This window comes from Xenopus tropicalis, chromosome 8 (genome assembly GCF_000004195.4).
Source record: "Xenopus tropicalis strain Nigerian chromosome 8, UCB_Xtro_10.0, whole genome shotgun sequence".
NCBI classification, from domain to species: Eukaryota; Metazoa; Chordata; class Amphibia; order Anura; family Pipidae; genus Xenopus; species Xenopus tropicalis.
In genome coordinates this window covers 140,745,061-140,761,846 of record NC_030684.2, presented here as the reverse complement: position 1 = coordinate 140,761,846, position 16,786 = coordinate 140,745,061, and the positions used below count along the sequence as shown (strand labels likewise).

General features: G+C 45.3%; 1 protein-coding gene across 1 annotated transcript in view; it reads right to left on the bottom strand.

Annotated features, from left to right (window-relative positions):
- LOC108648391 overlaps nt 1-16,786 on the bottom strand; it is a 50,731-nt gene that overhangs the window by 23,518 nt on the left and 10,427 nt on the right. Inside the window, exons 3-4 of the mRNA XM_031891174.1 lie at nt 10,553-10,573; nt 5,863-5,883 (exon numbers count right to left, since the gene is read on the bottom strand). Coding sequence (XP_031747034.1) covers nt 5,863-5,883; nt 10,553-10,573 — 42 coding nt within the window. The remainder of the gene's footprint in view (nt 1-5,862; nt 5,884-10,552; nt 10,574-16,786) is intronic.

The window sequence follows — 16,786 nt, the reverse complement described above, 5'->3', positions numbered from 1 at the left end:
TTTGAGGCAATGCTGTAGTTCCCCCATATATGTAGCATGGTTCCCAATTCCAGGCATCCTCTGTAACATTGCAGGTTACAGGTTGGGTAGAGTTTGTTCAGTCTGTATGGGACTAAATATGTTTTGTGGAGGATTTTAATGGAGGTTTCTCTCACTGTTACACAGGTGCTTCCTTTGTTAGCCATTTCGCTGCAGTGGGCCCATTGCTTTGTTGTGAGGGTGGTGTTGAGGTCTCTCTCCCATTTTAGCATGCTGTTAAGTTTTTAGCTGTTTAGGGGCGGTTGGTTGATTAGTTTGTATATCAGGCTGATGGTTCCCGGTTGTAGCGGGGTTTGTCGGCATATTGCTTCCAGTCCTGCGGAGCTTATAGTGTTATGATCTCCCTGTTTAGCCTGTTGTTTTATGAAGTGCACTAGCTGTGATGCTCTATATTTTTCCTGTGGGGGGGGGGTGGAATTTATCCATTATTTGTAGTGCGGTAAGTGGTTTGTTGTGCGCAGTAAGGGAGTATAGATTGATTACCATGCAAATGTTCATTTTGATAGTTCGGGTGGGAAGTCTTGGTTGTTTATCAGAGGTGTTAATGGGGATGGTTTGGAAATTAGGTGATGTCTTTGCGGTAGGGTCTGCCATGTTTGTAACATTTCCCTTGTGATTGGAGAGATATTTTCCAGTCTGTTATGGGGTATTTTTCAGAGCCATAGTATCTGTTATAAAGAGTACGGGTAAATAAGGTCATCCTCTATTTGTACCCATAAGGGTTTACTATGGCCTGCATGGGCGGGTGTAATCTGTGCAATTCTGGCTGCCCAATAGTATTTCAGTAAGTTGGGGTTGATAAGCCTCCATTTGTTTTATGTGGGTACATCATCTGCTTTGATATCCTTGGATGTTTATTGTTCCATATGAAGTTAGTTATCCTGCTTTGGAGTTTATGTAAGTCCTGGGTGGCTATTTTTATTGGTAGCGTTCTGAATAGATAAAGCAGCTTAGGTAATATAACCATTTTGGCACAGTGTATTCTCCCAATCCAGGAGATGTTATGCTTGTCGCATGCTAATTATGCATTAAAAGTTTTATCAAGGGGGGGGGAAGTTCACCTTATATAATGTTTTTAAGTTTGGAGTGAGTTTGACTCCTAGATATTGCAGAGAGTCAGTTTGCATTTTGAAACAAAATTTAGTTCTATAAGTTTCACCATGTGTTTGGGTACGTTGCAGGGCAGCATTTCAGATTTGTCTGGGTTAACTGATAATCCCGAAACTTTCGCAAAGTCTGCTAATATTTTCATCAGATTGGGTAATGAGGTTACAGGTTTTGTTACATGAAGCAAGAGGTCATCGGCGAATAGAGATACTTTGTATTCTTTGTCTTTTACCTTTAGACCTTGGATATCTCTATTCTCCCGAATTGCTCTGGCCAGTGGTTCCATTGCCAGTGCAAAAAGGGCTGGAGATAAGGGGCATCCCTGTCTGGTTCCCCTGTGGATTTCTATGTATCCCAGTGGTCTAGTGGTTGGGAGGTTGAGCTGGGCTCTGGGGGCACAGTAGTATGTTTGTAATGTTTTAATAAAGATAGAACCAAGGCCTATAGTTTCCAGGAGGATAAGTAGATATTTCCAATTTAGTGTGTCAAACGCTTTTTCAATATCTAAAGTGAGCAAGCAAAGAGGGGTATTTGTTTTATTTGCCTGTGTGATTAGGTTTAGAATTTTTCGTATATTGTCTGGGGCTTGTCTGGATGGAATAAATCCTATTTGATCCTTATGAATTGTGGTTATTAGGATTCTGTTTAGGTGGAGGGCTAGGATGGTTGCTAACATTTTTATATCTACATTGAGGAGTGAAATTGGTCTGTGATTTTTGGGGGTGAGGGGATCCTTGTTTGGTTTTGGGATTATTGTTATTCTAGCTTCATTCATCTCCAGTGGTAGTGGATGGCCTGTGATAATGTGTTGGTAGAGTCTATGCAGGTGTTGGATTAGTTGATCTTGGAATTTTTGTAATAGAGGGATGAAAAGCCATCAGGGCCTGGGGCTTTGTTTCACTTTAATTTTTTGATTGTCTGCTGTATCTCTTCGTGTGTGATATCTCCTTCTATTATTTGTTTCATTTCTGGTGTTAGTGGGGCAGGGGCATATTTTTTGAGAAATGAGTTGATATCTGGTGCATGTATTTCGTTAGTTATTTTGTAAAGTCGTTGGTAGTATGTCATGAATGTTGAGGCTTTTGTATTAGGGTTAGTAGAAATGTGGCCATTTGGTTGTCTAATTTTGTATAAAGTATTACGTTTGTTATGGGCTTTTAGCAAATTGACCAACATCCTATCAGGTTTATTAGCATACAAGTAAAATTTATGGTTGGTTTTACGGATGGCTTTCTCCGCGTTTGCTATCTGGCAGGCTTTACGTTTTTGCTTAAGTTCTTCTATAGATTTTCTGGTTCTAGTTGAGCTATGTGTTCTATTGCTTTGTTCTAGTATTACAAGATCGTATTCTAATAAGGTTTGCGTTCGTAGTCTTTCTTTTTTCTTTCTAGATGCGTACTGGATCAAGCATCCCCTTATGTATGCTTTGTGTGATACCCATACCCAAGCTGGGGATGATTCAGGGCTAGAGTTTTCTTGAAAGAAGTGTTTTAATTCTTGTGAGATATATTTAACGCAGTCAGGGTCTGCTAATAAGCTCTTGTTTAATCTCCATGTGGGGCGGATGGGTGGGACTGTTGGTCCAGCACTTACATCATAAAATCATGATCAGACCATGCACAGTGTATAATTCTTGATTCCTGCAATAATGAGAGATCAAATGAATTTATTAGGATATAATCTATCCTTGAGTAGCTATTATGTGTATGGGAATAGAATGTGTCATCTCTTTTTTTGTTGTTAGCCTCTCTCCATGTGTCTGATTGTGTGCTTGTAGCAATTGTTCTATTTGTTTTGTCAATTTTCTATGTCTGGTTGCAGAGGTAGTTGTAGATCTGTCTAAAACATGGTTAAATGATAGATTAAAATCTCCGGCCCAGAGGACTCTTGCTTTAGGGAGACATGTTAAGATGTTTGTAATTGTTTTAAAAAAGGTGAGTGGGGAATCTGTTGGGGCATATGTTGAGAGGATAGTGTACGGTGTATCGTATAACGTTCCTTGGAGGATAACATATTGGCCTTGGTTATCTATGTTTGTCTTAGTGATATTAAAGGTGAAGTGGTTATGTAAGAATATACCGTATATACTCGAGTATAAGCCGAGTTTTTCAGCACTAAAAATGTGCTGAAAAAGTAGTAACCTCGGCTTATACTCGAGTATATACGGTAAACATCTATTGCTTGAGTATATACGGTAAACATCTATTGCATTGCGCTCGTTGCGCGCACCTAAAACTCCCCCCGTGGACGACCTTACCTTCTGGCTTTAAACCTCCTGTGCACTATTTCAATGGCACCGGCGCTTGTTGTGCTCATTGCGCTCGTTGCACGCAGCCCCCCCGTGGACGACCGTACCTTCCGGCTTTGGGTAAAACAGCCTCACAACGTTCCTGACTAAATGAATACAAGGCAGGTAATAAATATTTCACGATACCGTCACACACACGTCCTTGCCCTACACTCTAGCAGCCTCCGCCCCCGCGGCACTTCCTGATACCGGGACGAGGTGTACCAACATGGCAGCCTGTGTGCAGAGAGATAGCGGAGCCACGGTGGAGCGCACACTGGCAGCTCCCTCACGGGCAGCCCTGCTTCTTATAGCAGTAGTGTTGTGGGTGCCCGGCGTGTGCAAGGTGCCCAGGCTGAGAGCGGGGTGAGAGCTGTCATTTCCACTAACTGGTCGACACTGCTGGAGGGGGAGTGGATGATTCAATTGTGAGTATGGGTACAGGTCCCTATAACTACTGACTTTTCCCAGCAAGCACTGGCTCTCCAGGGTCGATGGGAGATGTAGTGCAGTGTGCAGGCATAGCTGAACTATTTACAGTAGGACATCCAATATAATTTGCTTATATGCCTGTGTATAGCGCACAGTGACAGCCCCAAGGCAGCCTGTGTATAGGTCGAGAAGGTCGAGATGAAGTCGCTGCAATAGTTGGGGAAATTGGAACAACTCTAGTTATGATATGTAATGAAGGTAAAGTGGTTGCTTTCTTTCTAATCTGTTATCCTCTAGTCATGCAAAGCACACAGCAGGATGGGAAGTACTTGATAATTAGTATGGAAGCTTCCTTAGCCTTCCCAAACTTGCTTTTGTCTGCTGCTGTAGCCTTTTTCTTTCCCTAAAGTTATCTATTATTTATTTATCTGTTATTTGATTATTGAAACTTAGCAGTAGCTGCTGCATTTCCCACCCTAGGCTTATACTCGATTCAATAAGTTTTTCCAGTTTTCTTAGGTAAAATTAGGTACCTCGGCTTATATTCGGATCGGCTTATACTCGAGTATATACGGTAGCAACCCCTCTGTGCTTGCTTGCCATAGATGAAAGACAGTATAGTGCTTGTGGAAAAATTTTGGGTAGGAATTTCTGGTAAAGTGTGTCTCCTGGAGGCATAGTATATCTGGGGAAAGCCTGTTGTAGTGCTGAAATGCTGCCCGCCTCTTACAAGGAGAGTTGAGACCTTGTGTGTTGTGAGATAGTATTTTAATCGACATCAAGGTGATAGGTAAAAAATCTAAATTTAGCTGTATGTGTTGTCTGCTGATAGGGTCTCAAGTCTCAATTTCCCTGTATCACAGTTTTTTTGTACCTATATCAGCCGCTAAACCAAACAAACACAAATATAACTTTTCATATTTGCAAACATAAAACATATAATAATACAGTGAGTTAACCCTTGTTAGTGAGCACTAAATCGTTGTGGTCCCCTCTTCCTTTCAGGGGGAAGCACTAGAGGGTGCTCTTTGGGGGTAACAACTTCCCAGAACCGCTGGGTCAGATAGCAATATAGGGAGCATCTGCCAACAAATATTAAGCCAAGGGCTTTTATGTTACTATAGTTGAGACTTAAATTGGATTGTAGGTGGTCTCTCTGTGTCAGGTTGGGTCTCCGTTCGGACGTGGTCTAGATGGCCTTTGTTCCCTAGTGGGAGAGCTTGGAGGGGGTCGTTTTTGTTGCCTGTTGGTGGGGACTGTAGTCCATTCCGGGTCTGGATGAGGTGAGGTAGAGGGTGGGCTGTTGGTTCTGGCTGGGCTCAATGCTGTGCCTTCCATTAATGCCATCCCCTCCTCTGGCGTGTGGATGGTGTGGTTTTGGCCTTTACAGGAAAATTGTAGCGAGAATGGGAAGCCCCATCTGTATTTGACTTGATGCTGCGTAAGTATTGTAGTGACTGGTTTCATCTGATGTCTCTTTTGTAGTATGATAGGTGCAATGTCCGCATAGAGTTACATATTGTAAGGTCGTTTCTCTTTGGACATAGTTCGGGCAGCCTGCAAGACTAAGTCTCTCACTTCTACGTGATGTAGTTTCAGCACAATGTCCCTGGGAAGGTTGGTATTGCGTGGGCGGACTAAGGCCCTGTGTATCCTTTCTATATGTAAGTAGTCATTGGGGTGTTCGGGGAGTAGCTGGTGTAGGACCTCCTCCATTAGTAGTGTGAGGTCAGTTACTGTTTCGGGGACCCCCCTTACCCACAGGTTACCTCTCCTTGAGCGGTTCTCTAGGTTTTTTTATGTTGAACTAGCCTATTAAGATTGTGGTTATTATCTTGAGAACTAGGGGGGCAGTGGGACATTTATATGGAGGGTTCACATTACCTTTTATGTGTATTGGGATTTGCAGAGCAGAAAAAATTTAGGAAAGTGCAGGTCAGTAACTGTGTTTAGATCCCTTTCAAATAGGATGAGTTCAGATCAGAACAGACACTTACCTTGTTCTTCTTCCTTTCTTTCTGTTAAGAGAGAAACAAGAAAGAAAAGAAATCATTATTGTATGAGAGGAAATAGCAGTTTCCCCCTATGAAACCCATGCAGCTTTATACACAGGGGGGCTAAGGGCTCAGTTGGGTATTTATTGGTTGGTTAATCCCCCCAGGCTGCATTAGTATCTGGTCTATTCAATAACATTTGTCAGTCCATTCAGTAAGCAACAAACCCACACCTTCCTGCCTGACCGCGGGGAAGAGAGCAGCCACAAAACAGGGAGTATGGGAAATCCATGTGCAGAGCCCTCCATTTAATTAATATTTTATTCCCAATAAGGGCTCTCACATGGGGGCCAACCCCTGTTCCACTGAAATGGATCTCTCCTGTGTTCCACCCCAGGGAAGTGCAGGGAAAATGCTGCCAATTCTTCTGGACCAGGTTCTCCTCATTCAGGCAAAAGTAACTGCCAAATGCAGGTGAAATTAATCTAAATCTGCTTGTATGGGAACCCAGCAGGAACAGCCATGTGTAAGTGCCCTTAGATAGAAACATGTCCGGGGCATTACAGCTCTGCCCAGCAGGGGCTAAAATAAATAAATAAATACAGGCACCCAGTGGCATTCAGTGACAATAACCCATCTCCCACATTGGCACCAATGGCACAGAAATGCATACATAGGCAGGGGGGGCTATATTTATTTGGGGAGCAAAAAAATTCCTATATTATTGGCGCTATGTGGATGACAATTTTTTAAAGGAGAACTAAACCCCCATACCTACAAGGGCCCCCCTTACCTCTCCCTCCCCACACAGTATTTAATGTAGGAAAGTGCCCCTTTTTGAAAACATGAGCTCTCCCAATAATACAGAGAAAGGTAAAGCTGGGGCCCCTGAGGGGGATCCATCGGACCTGTTGGCTCATGTGGGTGCAGGACCTGCCCTTTTGTAGGAGACTTGGGAAACGCTGATGCCAGAGATCCCAGAACTGGGGAAAATCTCTCATAATAACAGTGCCATGTAGCAGGGGTTGTACCACTCCTGTTGGATGGGTCGGTATACCCAGGCCCCTTCCAAACTTCTAGGTTGCCATATATACAAACCCTAGCAACCCTGTCAGGTTGCTGCCTTGTGTTACATTGTTTCAGGGGTCAGTCTCCCCCAGCGAGTCAGGTCTGTCAGGCTGCTGCCTTGTGTTACACTGTTTCAGGGGTCAGTCTCCCCCAGCGAGTCAGGTCTGTCAGGCTGCTGCCTTGTGTTACACTGTTTCAGGGGTCAGTCTCCCCCAGTGAGTCAGGTCTGTCAGGCTGCTGCCTTGTGTTACATTGTTTCAGGGGTCAGTCTCCCCCAGTGAGTCAGGTCTGTCAGGCTGCTGCCTTGTGTTACACTGTTTCAGGGGTCAGTCTCCCCCAGCGAGTCAGGTCTGTCAGGCTGCTGCCTTGTGTTACACTGTTTCAGGGGTCAGTCTTCCCCAGCGAGTCAGGTCTGTCAGGCTGCTGCCTTGTGTTACACTGTTTCAGGGGTCAGTCTCCTCCAGCGAGTCAGGTCTGTCAGGCTGCTGCCTTGTGTTACAGTGTTTCAGGGGTCAGTCTCCCCCCAGTGAGTCAGGTCTGTCAGGCTGCTGCCTTGTGTTACACTGTTTCAGGGGTCAGTCTCCTCCAGCGAGTCAGGTCTGTCAGGCTGCTGCCTTGTGTTACAGTGTTTCAGGGGTCAGTCTCCCCCAGCGAGTCAGGTCTGTCAGGCTGCTGCCTTGTGTTACACTGTTTCAGGGGTCAGTCTCCTCCAGCGAGTCAGGTCTGTCAGGCTGCTGCCTTGTGTTACAGTGTTTCAGGGGTCAGTCTCCCCCAGCGAGTCAGGTCTGTCAGGCTGCTGCCTTGTGTTACACTGCTTCAGGGGTCAGTCTCCCCCAGCGAGTCAGGTCTGTCAGGCTGCTGCCTTGTGTTACACTGTTTCAGGGGTCAGTCTCCCCCAGTGAGTCAGGTCTGTCAGGCTGCTGCCTTGTGTTACACTGTTTCAGGGGTCAGTCTCCCCCAGCGAGTCAGGTCTGTCAGGCTGCTGCCTTGTGTTACACTGTTTCAGGGGTCAGTCTCCCCCAGTGAGTCAGGTCTGTCAGGCTGCTGCCTTGTGTTACACTGTTTCAGGGGTCAGTCTCCCCCAGTGAGTCAGGTCTGTCAGGCTGCTGCCTTGTGTTACACTGTTTCAGGGGTCAGTCTCCCCCAGCGAGTCAGGTCTGTCAGGCTGCTGCCTTGTGTTACACTGTTTCAGTCAGAGCCCCCAGGGCAGGGAATATGAAGGGACAGACAAACACTGCTTCTAATAGTAATTATATATACAAACTAGAAAAGTAAGTATGAGAACAAACTTCTTGTTGGGTTGAAAAACGTGAAGTCACTGAATGAAATCTGATCTGTTGTTGGCTCCACCCACTTTTTATAACCTTGAACCGCAGTTATACAGTAAAAACCACTGTCACAGCCTCAGGGCCGTGAGTTCACAGACATAGGGCAGGACCCAAACAGTCATTCCGTAGGGAATAGGGAAATCCACACACAGTTGGAGGGAATCTTCCTGCCACAGCTAGGGTAGATTCCAGGGGAACACAGGGGAGGGGGTCCTGCCATAGCGAGGTTCCACCCCAGACGAACAAAAAAGCTCCTTGGAACTGTTGGAAGCCACCTTTAAAACCAGAAAGGGAGCAGCCCCTGTCGTAAATGCAGAACAGGGTTTTATTCCTTCTGCCAACCCCAAGGCAGCTTCCGGAGGGGCCAATCACAACTAATCCCACTTGGCCTATGGGAAGCCACCTAGTGAGCATGCCCAGTTCAGTCTATTGCATTCCCCAGACAAAGCACTGCTCTCACAAGGGGGTGATAACTATATGTATTCTGTTACAGTGGGGTGTGGCTTTGTGTGCCATCACAGTAGGGGGCAATTACCTTGGAAGGGCCAGACAGAGCCAGCTGGCTACACACAATACACACTTGCATCCAAGATTATCCCACACATTTTAACATACTCAGGATATTTCATGTTTTCAATCCACTTATAAAACTTGTTATGTCACAACCACTGTGCAAAGTTTGGGGCCCTGGTTTTAATAGTGTCTGAATGGCAGCAATTTAAATTTCCCCACTGAAAGTCAATGAGTGACATCTGATTGGCGGTTGGTGGCTCCGCCTCCTTTTTCTAACCTGGAACTGCAGTTACCCAGTGACTAACTCTGCAAAGTTTAGGGACCCTCGGATTAATAGTTACAGAACGGCAGCAGTTTAAATTTAAACCAATACAAGTCAACAGGTAAATTGTGATTGGTGGTTGGTGGCTCCGCCCACTTTTTCTAACCTTGAGTCGAAGTCACCCAGTGACAAACAGTGGGCACCCTGGCATAAATAGTGTGAGAATGACAGCATTCTAAATTTAAACCAATAAAATTCAATGGATGAAATCTGATTGGCCCAACCCACTTTTCCTATTTTTGAACTGCAGTCCCCCAGTGACCAACTTTGCAACGTTTGGGGTCTCAGGCATAAAAATTGTGAGACTGACAGCATTTTACACTTCAACATTAAAAGTAAATAGGTGAAATGTGATTGGCTGTTGGTGACCCCACCCACTTTTTTCTAACTTTGAATGGCAAATACCCAGTGACTAACTCTGGCTAGTTTAACAACCCTGGAATTAATACTTAAATAATGGCATCAGTTTAAATATAAACCAATGAAATTTAATAGGTGGAAATGGATTGGCTGTTGGTGGCTCCACCCACTTTTTCTAACCCTGAATACATAGTCACCCAGTGACTGACTGTGCAAAGTTTGGGAACCCCGACATAAATAGTGTGAGAAAGGCAGCATTTTACATTTAAACAAAAAAAAATCAATAGGTGAAGTTTAATTGGCTGTTGGTGGCTCCACCTACTTTTAAAACCTAAAAATCTAGTCCCCTAGTGGCCCTGGTGTTAATACTGTGAGAATGGCAGCAGGTTGGATTTCCTCAAAGTCAAATGACCCAGCAGTACCCCCTCAGCAATTTCAGGTCCAGCCCAGGACTCGGGGTGCAAACACTTTCTCACCAGATGGAGTAGGTGAAACATGTGAGAGCATGGGGGCGTGTCTGGGGGAGGAGCAATTCCCCTATTAATAAGGGAGTCCGGCCCACTGCTCCCTGGGCCATCAGTCCCTTCAGGGGTCTGTTCTAAACCAGTGAGATGTGTCTCTGCATCATTATCTCATCTTTTGCAGAAAGTGGTTCATATGGATTTTGCCCAAGTGTTGCTATGGGTGCCTATGGGGGGCTCTGGGGGTCTCTGCACCCACCCTATGGGGACCTGTCTGTGACTGCAGCTGCTGCCAGAGTTGCAATTGGCTGCTCAGTACGGGCTCGCTGATGTGCACAAACTGCTTTACTATCTCTTCCATGTTGCAAACACAACTTGGGATAACGACCCCTTTAATTCATGGTCTCTTTTCTTGCATCAGTCATTAAAGGGATATTTTTTTCAAATTTTTTTTAAATGCCCCTTTTGGACATCATCTTTATCTAGAACTAGGGGGTGTATTGGGAAATATATATACAGGGTTCAACTTAATTTTAATGTATATTGGCATTTACAGTGCATAATGTTTAGAAAAGTGCAGTTCAGCAACGGTGTTTATATCCCTGTTATATAAGATGAGTTCAGATCAAATAGACACTTACGTAGCAGTCCTTGTATGCTGTCTGTTGAGAAAAACAAGAAAGAAAAGAAATCATTATTGTATGAGAGGAAATAGCAGTTTCCCCCTATGAAACCCATGCAGCTTTATACACAGGGGGGCTAAGGGCTCAGTTGGGTATTTATTGGTTGGTTACTCCCCCCAGGCTGCATTACATGGAAATAGTTATACTGACATTTTCTAACCCTGCATTTGCCCAGTGAGAGCCCCTGTATATGCCCCGGGGGGGGACAAAATAAAGCAAATATACAATAATGCTCAGTGCTAATGTTAGGTGTATCAGTCCTTCGATAATCAGCAAATCAGAGCTCTGTACCTGGGTAAGTACTGGGGGGAGATTGGATTCACTTACCCAGGGGGAGGTTCCTGCCTGACCATGGGAAAGAGAGCAGCCCAGGAGCAGGAAGTACAGAGAATCAGAGCTCTGTACCTGGGTAAGTACTGGGGGGAGTTTGGATTCACTTACCCAGGGGGAGGTTCCTGCCTGACCATGGGAAAGAGAGCAGCCCAGGAGCAGGAAGTACAGAGAATCAGAGCTCTGTACCTGGGTAAGTACTGGGGGGAGATTGGATTCACTTACCCAGGGGGAGGTTCCTGTCTGACCATGGGAAAGAGAGCAGCCCAGGAGCAGGAAGTACAGAGAATCAGAGCTCTGTACCTGGGTAAGTACTGGGGGGAGATTGGATTCACTTACCCAGGGGGAGGTTCCTGTCTGACCATGGGAAAGAGAGCAGCCCAGGAGCAGGAAGTACAGAGAATCAGAGCTCTGTACCTGGGTAAGTACTGGGGGGAGATTGGATTCACTTACCCAGGGGGAGGTTCCTGCCTGACCATGGGAAAGAGAGCAGCCCAGGAGCAGGAAGTACAGAGAATCAGAGCTCTGTACCTGGGTAAGTACTGGGGGGAGATTGGATTCACTTACCCAGGGGGGGTTCCTGCCTGACCATGGGAAAGAGAGCAGCCCAGGAGCAGGAAGTACAGAAAATCAGAGCTCTGTACCTGGGTAAGTACTGGGGGGAGATTGGATTCACTTACCCAGGGGGAGGTTCCTGCCTGACCATGGGAAAGAGAGCAGCCCAGGAGCAGGAAGTACAGAGAATCAGAGCTCTGTACCTGGGTAAGTACTGGGGGGAGATTGGATTCACTTACCCAGGGGGAGGTTCCTGTCTGACCATGGGAAAGAGAGCAGCCCAGGAGCAGGAAGTACAGAGAATCAGAGCTCTGTACCTGGGTAAGTACTGGGGGGAGATTGGATTCACTTACCCAGGGGGAGGTTCCTGCCTGACCATGGGAAAGAGAGCAGCCCAGGAGCAGGAAGTGCAGAGAATCAGAGCTCTGTACCTGGGTAAGTACTGGGGGGAGATTGGATTCACTTACCCAGGGGGAGGTTCCTGCCTGACCATGGGAAAGAGAGCAGCCCAGGAGCAGGAAGTACAGAGAATCAGAGCTCTGTACCAGGGTAAGTACTGGGGGGAGATTGGATTCACTTACCCAGGGGGAGGTTCTGGTAAATAAAGCATTAGAGAGGTTATTACATGATCCCCTTGTATATATTTACACATAGTTATCATGTCACCTCTTAAAGAATAAGTTAACCTTTTTTTTCTGTCAGCCTCCAGAATTACCTACCTCATCAAAAAAAAAAAACTCTGCTAATGCACAAACTGGCTCCTGCTGCCTCCAGGCATGCCCAGAAGGCTCTCCAGGTCGACTACAATAGTCGAATTGAAGAGAGCACTAAACAGGAAGTGGGGGCGGTGCTTCACTTTGCACAAGGAAGCAAAGAAAAACTATCAACTTCTAACTGAGGAGCCAGGTCAGAGAGAATGCTGGGACAAAGGTAGGTAATTCTGGAGGCTGTTTAGAGTAATTTTACTGATAGAAAAAAAAAGTTTTACTTATTCTTTAAGCGCCTCTTCCCCAGTATAAACAGACCCAACTGGGCCAGTCTTTCCCCATAACTGAGACTTTCCATACCCTTTACCAGCTTAGTTGCCCTTCTCTGGACCCTCTCTAACTCAATAATGTCCCGTTTGAGCACTGGAGACAAAACAGCTTCAGCCTGTTGAAAACCAATTATAACTGGGCCCAGACCAAGTTATTTTGCAGCCCATATTGCAGGAGAATACAAAGCAGATGCTTTGGGCAGAACTGTAACAGACTATGGAGAATGGGAAATCAAGAAAGAGATATTCAGCTGTATAAGCTCCATATGGGCAGCACCCAAATTAGACTTTCAGAGAAGAACTTTGAGATCAATTGTTTTTTCCCAGAGCCCTGTTCAGCCAATCAGTGGGATAGATGCCTTTTCTCAAAGGAGGAGCCTTTGGCTGTACATGTTTCCCAGTTACTGTTTGATCTGTAACGTTTTGAGGAGAAATCTAATCTCTCACAGAGAGTTGTTCCCTTTAATTCCCAACTGGCCTCACAGACCCGGGTATTCCCTTCTCTAATGACTATCATTGTCCAAACCCCTGAAGTTCCCACTGGTAAGGGAGCGGATAAAGCCAGGCCGACATTTCCATCCAAACCTTTGTGATCTTAACTGTATGGCCTGAAGGTTGGGGAGCCCAGATTATATTTACAGGGGTGTTCAGGTCAGTAACTGAAACCCTGGTTATAGCTAGAAGAATGGGCACCTCTGCTTCTCTCCATGGGCTAATGAATAGAATTGGAATCAATTAGAGCCTTTGACACCATCCAGTAAAGTCTGGATTATGTTTATTTTCCATAAAGTGCAAGTTTCACTTTATCGGCAGTTTTAGTTAGAAGGGCTAAAGAACCTCTGATTAACAAAGTCAGTTTGAGGATCAGAACTCCAATCTGAATTTGCTGCTGGTTCTACAAGCATTGTCATCTACTTCTTTTGAACTGTGATGGTTATCCTTTAACTGCCAACGACGTTGCACGTTGTTTCGCAGTTTAAGATTCTCTCTTAGAATCGGCATGTGACACTTCTGCAGAGAGTTATTAGCGATGACAGCCCCCTGGGCAATGAGCCAGGGGGCTGTCATGTCGGTCCTGCAACACGATTGTCACAGGACCAACCTTTAAGCAGCTCTTCCTCCTTCCCCCCCAGCGCCGGCCCATTGACTAGGGGGACTTCTTGCTCTAGGACAGCAGCACGAGGACCAAGCAATCTTCAGGACAGGTAAGGGTGATATTTTTCTTGCATTTACACACACTTACAGCACACAATTTAGCAGTTTTTATATTTTGTTTTTTTTATTTTGCACACTTAAATACACTCATATACAAAATTACACAATGTCACACAACTTTTACATATGTACACACACATGTATACACAAACAATTTTTATTTTTTTCACTTTACCACTTTGTTTTTAGTTTCTTTTACCTAAAAACTGTTTATTATGACAGCGTGACTATTGGATCAGATATTCTGACCACTAATTACACTGTTGTGTGACTTATTTTGTTGTTTCACTGATTTGCACAATTTTTGTGGTTTTATTGCATTTTAATCCCTGTATTAGTATTCCTAATCTGTTTTTAGCATAGCTTTGCCAGGTGTAACTTTGGTGTACAAAAATAACTTTACCTATTTTGAATTCATCAGAATGTGTACTATCCAAAACTATATGGTTTTATGGGGGTCTCTGTATAGTTAGGGGGGTTACGGCACATAATACACTGACAGGGGGCTCTGTATAGTTACGGGGGGTTACGGCACATAATACGCTGACAGGGGTCTCTGTATAGTTAGGGGGGTTACGGCACATAATACACTGACAGGGGTCTCTGTATAGTTAGGGGGTTACGGCACATAATACGCTGACAGGGGTCTCTGTATAGTTAGGGGGGTTACAGCACATAATACGCTGACAGGGGTCTCTGTATAGTTAGGGGGGTTACGGCACATAATACGCTGACAGGGGGCTCTGTATAGTTAAGGGGGGTTACGGCACATAATACGCTGACAGGGGGCTCTGTATAGTTAGGGGGGTTATAGCACATAATACGCTGACAGGGGGCTCTGTATAGTTAGGGGGGTTATAGCACATAATACGCTGACAGGGGGCTCTGTATAGTTAGGGGGGTTATGGCACATAATACGCTGACAGGGGGCTCTGTATAGTTAGGGGGGTTACAGCACATAATACGCTGACAGGGGGCTCTGTATAGTTAGGGGGGGTTATGGCTACGGCACATAATACGCTGACAGGGGGCTCTGTATAGTTAGGGGGGGTTACGGCACATAATACGCTGACAGGGGGCTCTGTATAGTTAGGAGGGTTACGGCACATAATACGCTGACAGGGGGCTCTGTATAGTTAGGGGGATTATGGCACATAATACGCTGACAGGGGGCTCTGTATAGTTGGGGGGGTTACGGCACATAATACGCTGACAGGGGGCTCTGTATAGTTAGGGGGGGTTACAGCACATAATACGCTGACAGGGGGCTCTATATAGTTAGGGGGGGTTACGGCACATAATACATTGACAGGGGGCTCTGTATAGTTAGGGGGGTTATGGCACATAATACACTGAAAGGGGGCCCTGTATAGTTAGGGGGGTTATGGCACATAATACGCTGACAGGGGGCTCTGTATAGTTAGGGGGGTTATGGCACATAATACGCTGACAGGGGGCTCTGTATAGTTAGGGGGTTATGGCACATAATACACTGAAAGGGGGCCCTGTATAGTTAGGGGGGTTATGGCACATAATACGCTGACAGGGGGCTCTGTATAGTTAGGGGGGTTATGGCACATAATACGCTGACAGGGGGCTCTGTATAGTTAGGGGGGTTATGGCACATAATACGCTGACAGGGGGCTCTGTATAGTTTAGGGGGGTTATGGCACATAATACGCTGACAGGGGGCTCTGTATAGTTAGGGGGTTATGGCACATAATACACTGAAAGGGGGCCCTGTATAGTTAGGGGGGTTATGGCACATAATACGCTGACAGGGGGCTCTGTATAGTTAGGGGGGTTATGGCACATAATACGCTGACAGGGGGCTCTGTATAGTTAGGGGGGTTATGGCACATAATACGCTGACAGGGGGCTCTGTATAGTTAGGGGGGTTACGGCACATAATACACTGACAGGGGGCTCTGTATAGTTAGGGGGGGTTACAGCACATAATACGCTGACAGGGGGCTCTGTATAGTTAGGGGGGTTATGGCTACGGCACATAATACGCTGACAGGGGGCTCTGTATAGTTAGGGGGGTTACGGCACATAATACACTGACAGGGGGCTCTGTATAGTTAGGGGGGTTACGGCACATAATACACTGACAGGGGGCTCTGTGCTATGTGGGAGATAAGATGCTGCAAAGTGGAAGCATTGAGGGGATTTTTGGAAATTTGCTAACTTTAGAAAAGCTTTGCGGCTTGGTACTTTGGAGTAGAAAGACATGGGTACCCATTTTAGATTTGGGGGAATTTGTACTTTCTAAAAATATATGACTTTCTGGGGTGAGTGTACTTTTTACTAGCTTCATCCCACATATAATGATGTAAATGTGTTGATTTTGCAGGAGCTGAAAGGACCCCTGGCGTTCATATTTAGGATGTTTTATTTGGTTACTTTATGACGTGTAGGAGATGAGATACTATAGACTGGAAGCTTTGAAGCGATTTTTTAGAAATTTTACAAATTTTGATAAAAACCAATAACTTTAGGAAAGCATTTCGACTTGGTAATTTGGAGTAGACAGACAGTTCTACCTATTCTGTATTCCCCAGAATCTATTCTTTCCAAAAACTTTCTGTTAGTCATCCAACAAATGTCGCTGTTTCATTCGGGGTGACCCCATGATGATGTTATTCAAGGTGTAGCTTCAAAGCTGTAAGTGTGGCAGCAGTTTGAAGAAAGACGGGGGGTGAGATCTCTTAGAAAAGCACAAGCAACCTGCTCCGCTATAGGGCGAAGAAATGTGGGGAGTTTGGGTGTTGTACCCCTAAGCCTGTAGGAGGAGTAGCATTTAGAAAATGGGGGCGCTAAGAATAATAAGAAGTGGAAGAATAAGCTGAAGTCAAAGAATAGTTTGTGGGGTTTTTCAACCCAACATAATTATGTACTGAAGAATGGCATTATGGGTAGGAATCAGCATGACTATGAAGGACAGGGCATGTCAGACCAATTTAATTGCTTTTTATGATGAGGTAAGTAAGAAGCTGGACAGTGGGGATGCAGTAGATATAATCTATTTGGATTTTGCCAAAGCATTTGATACC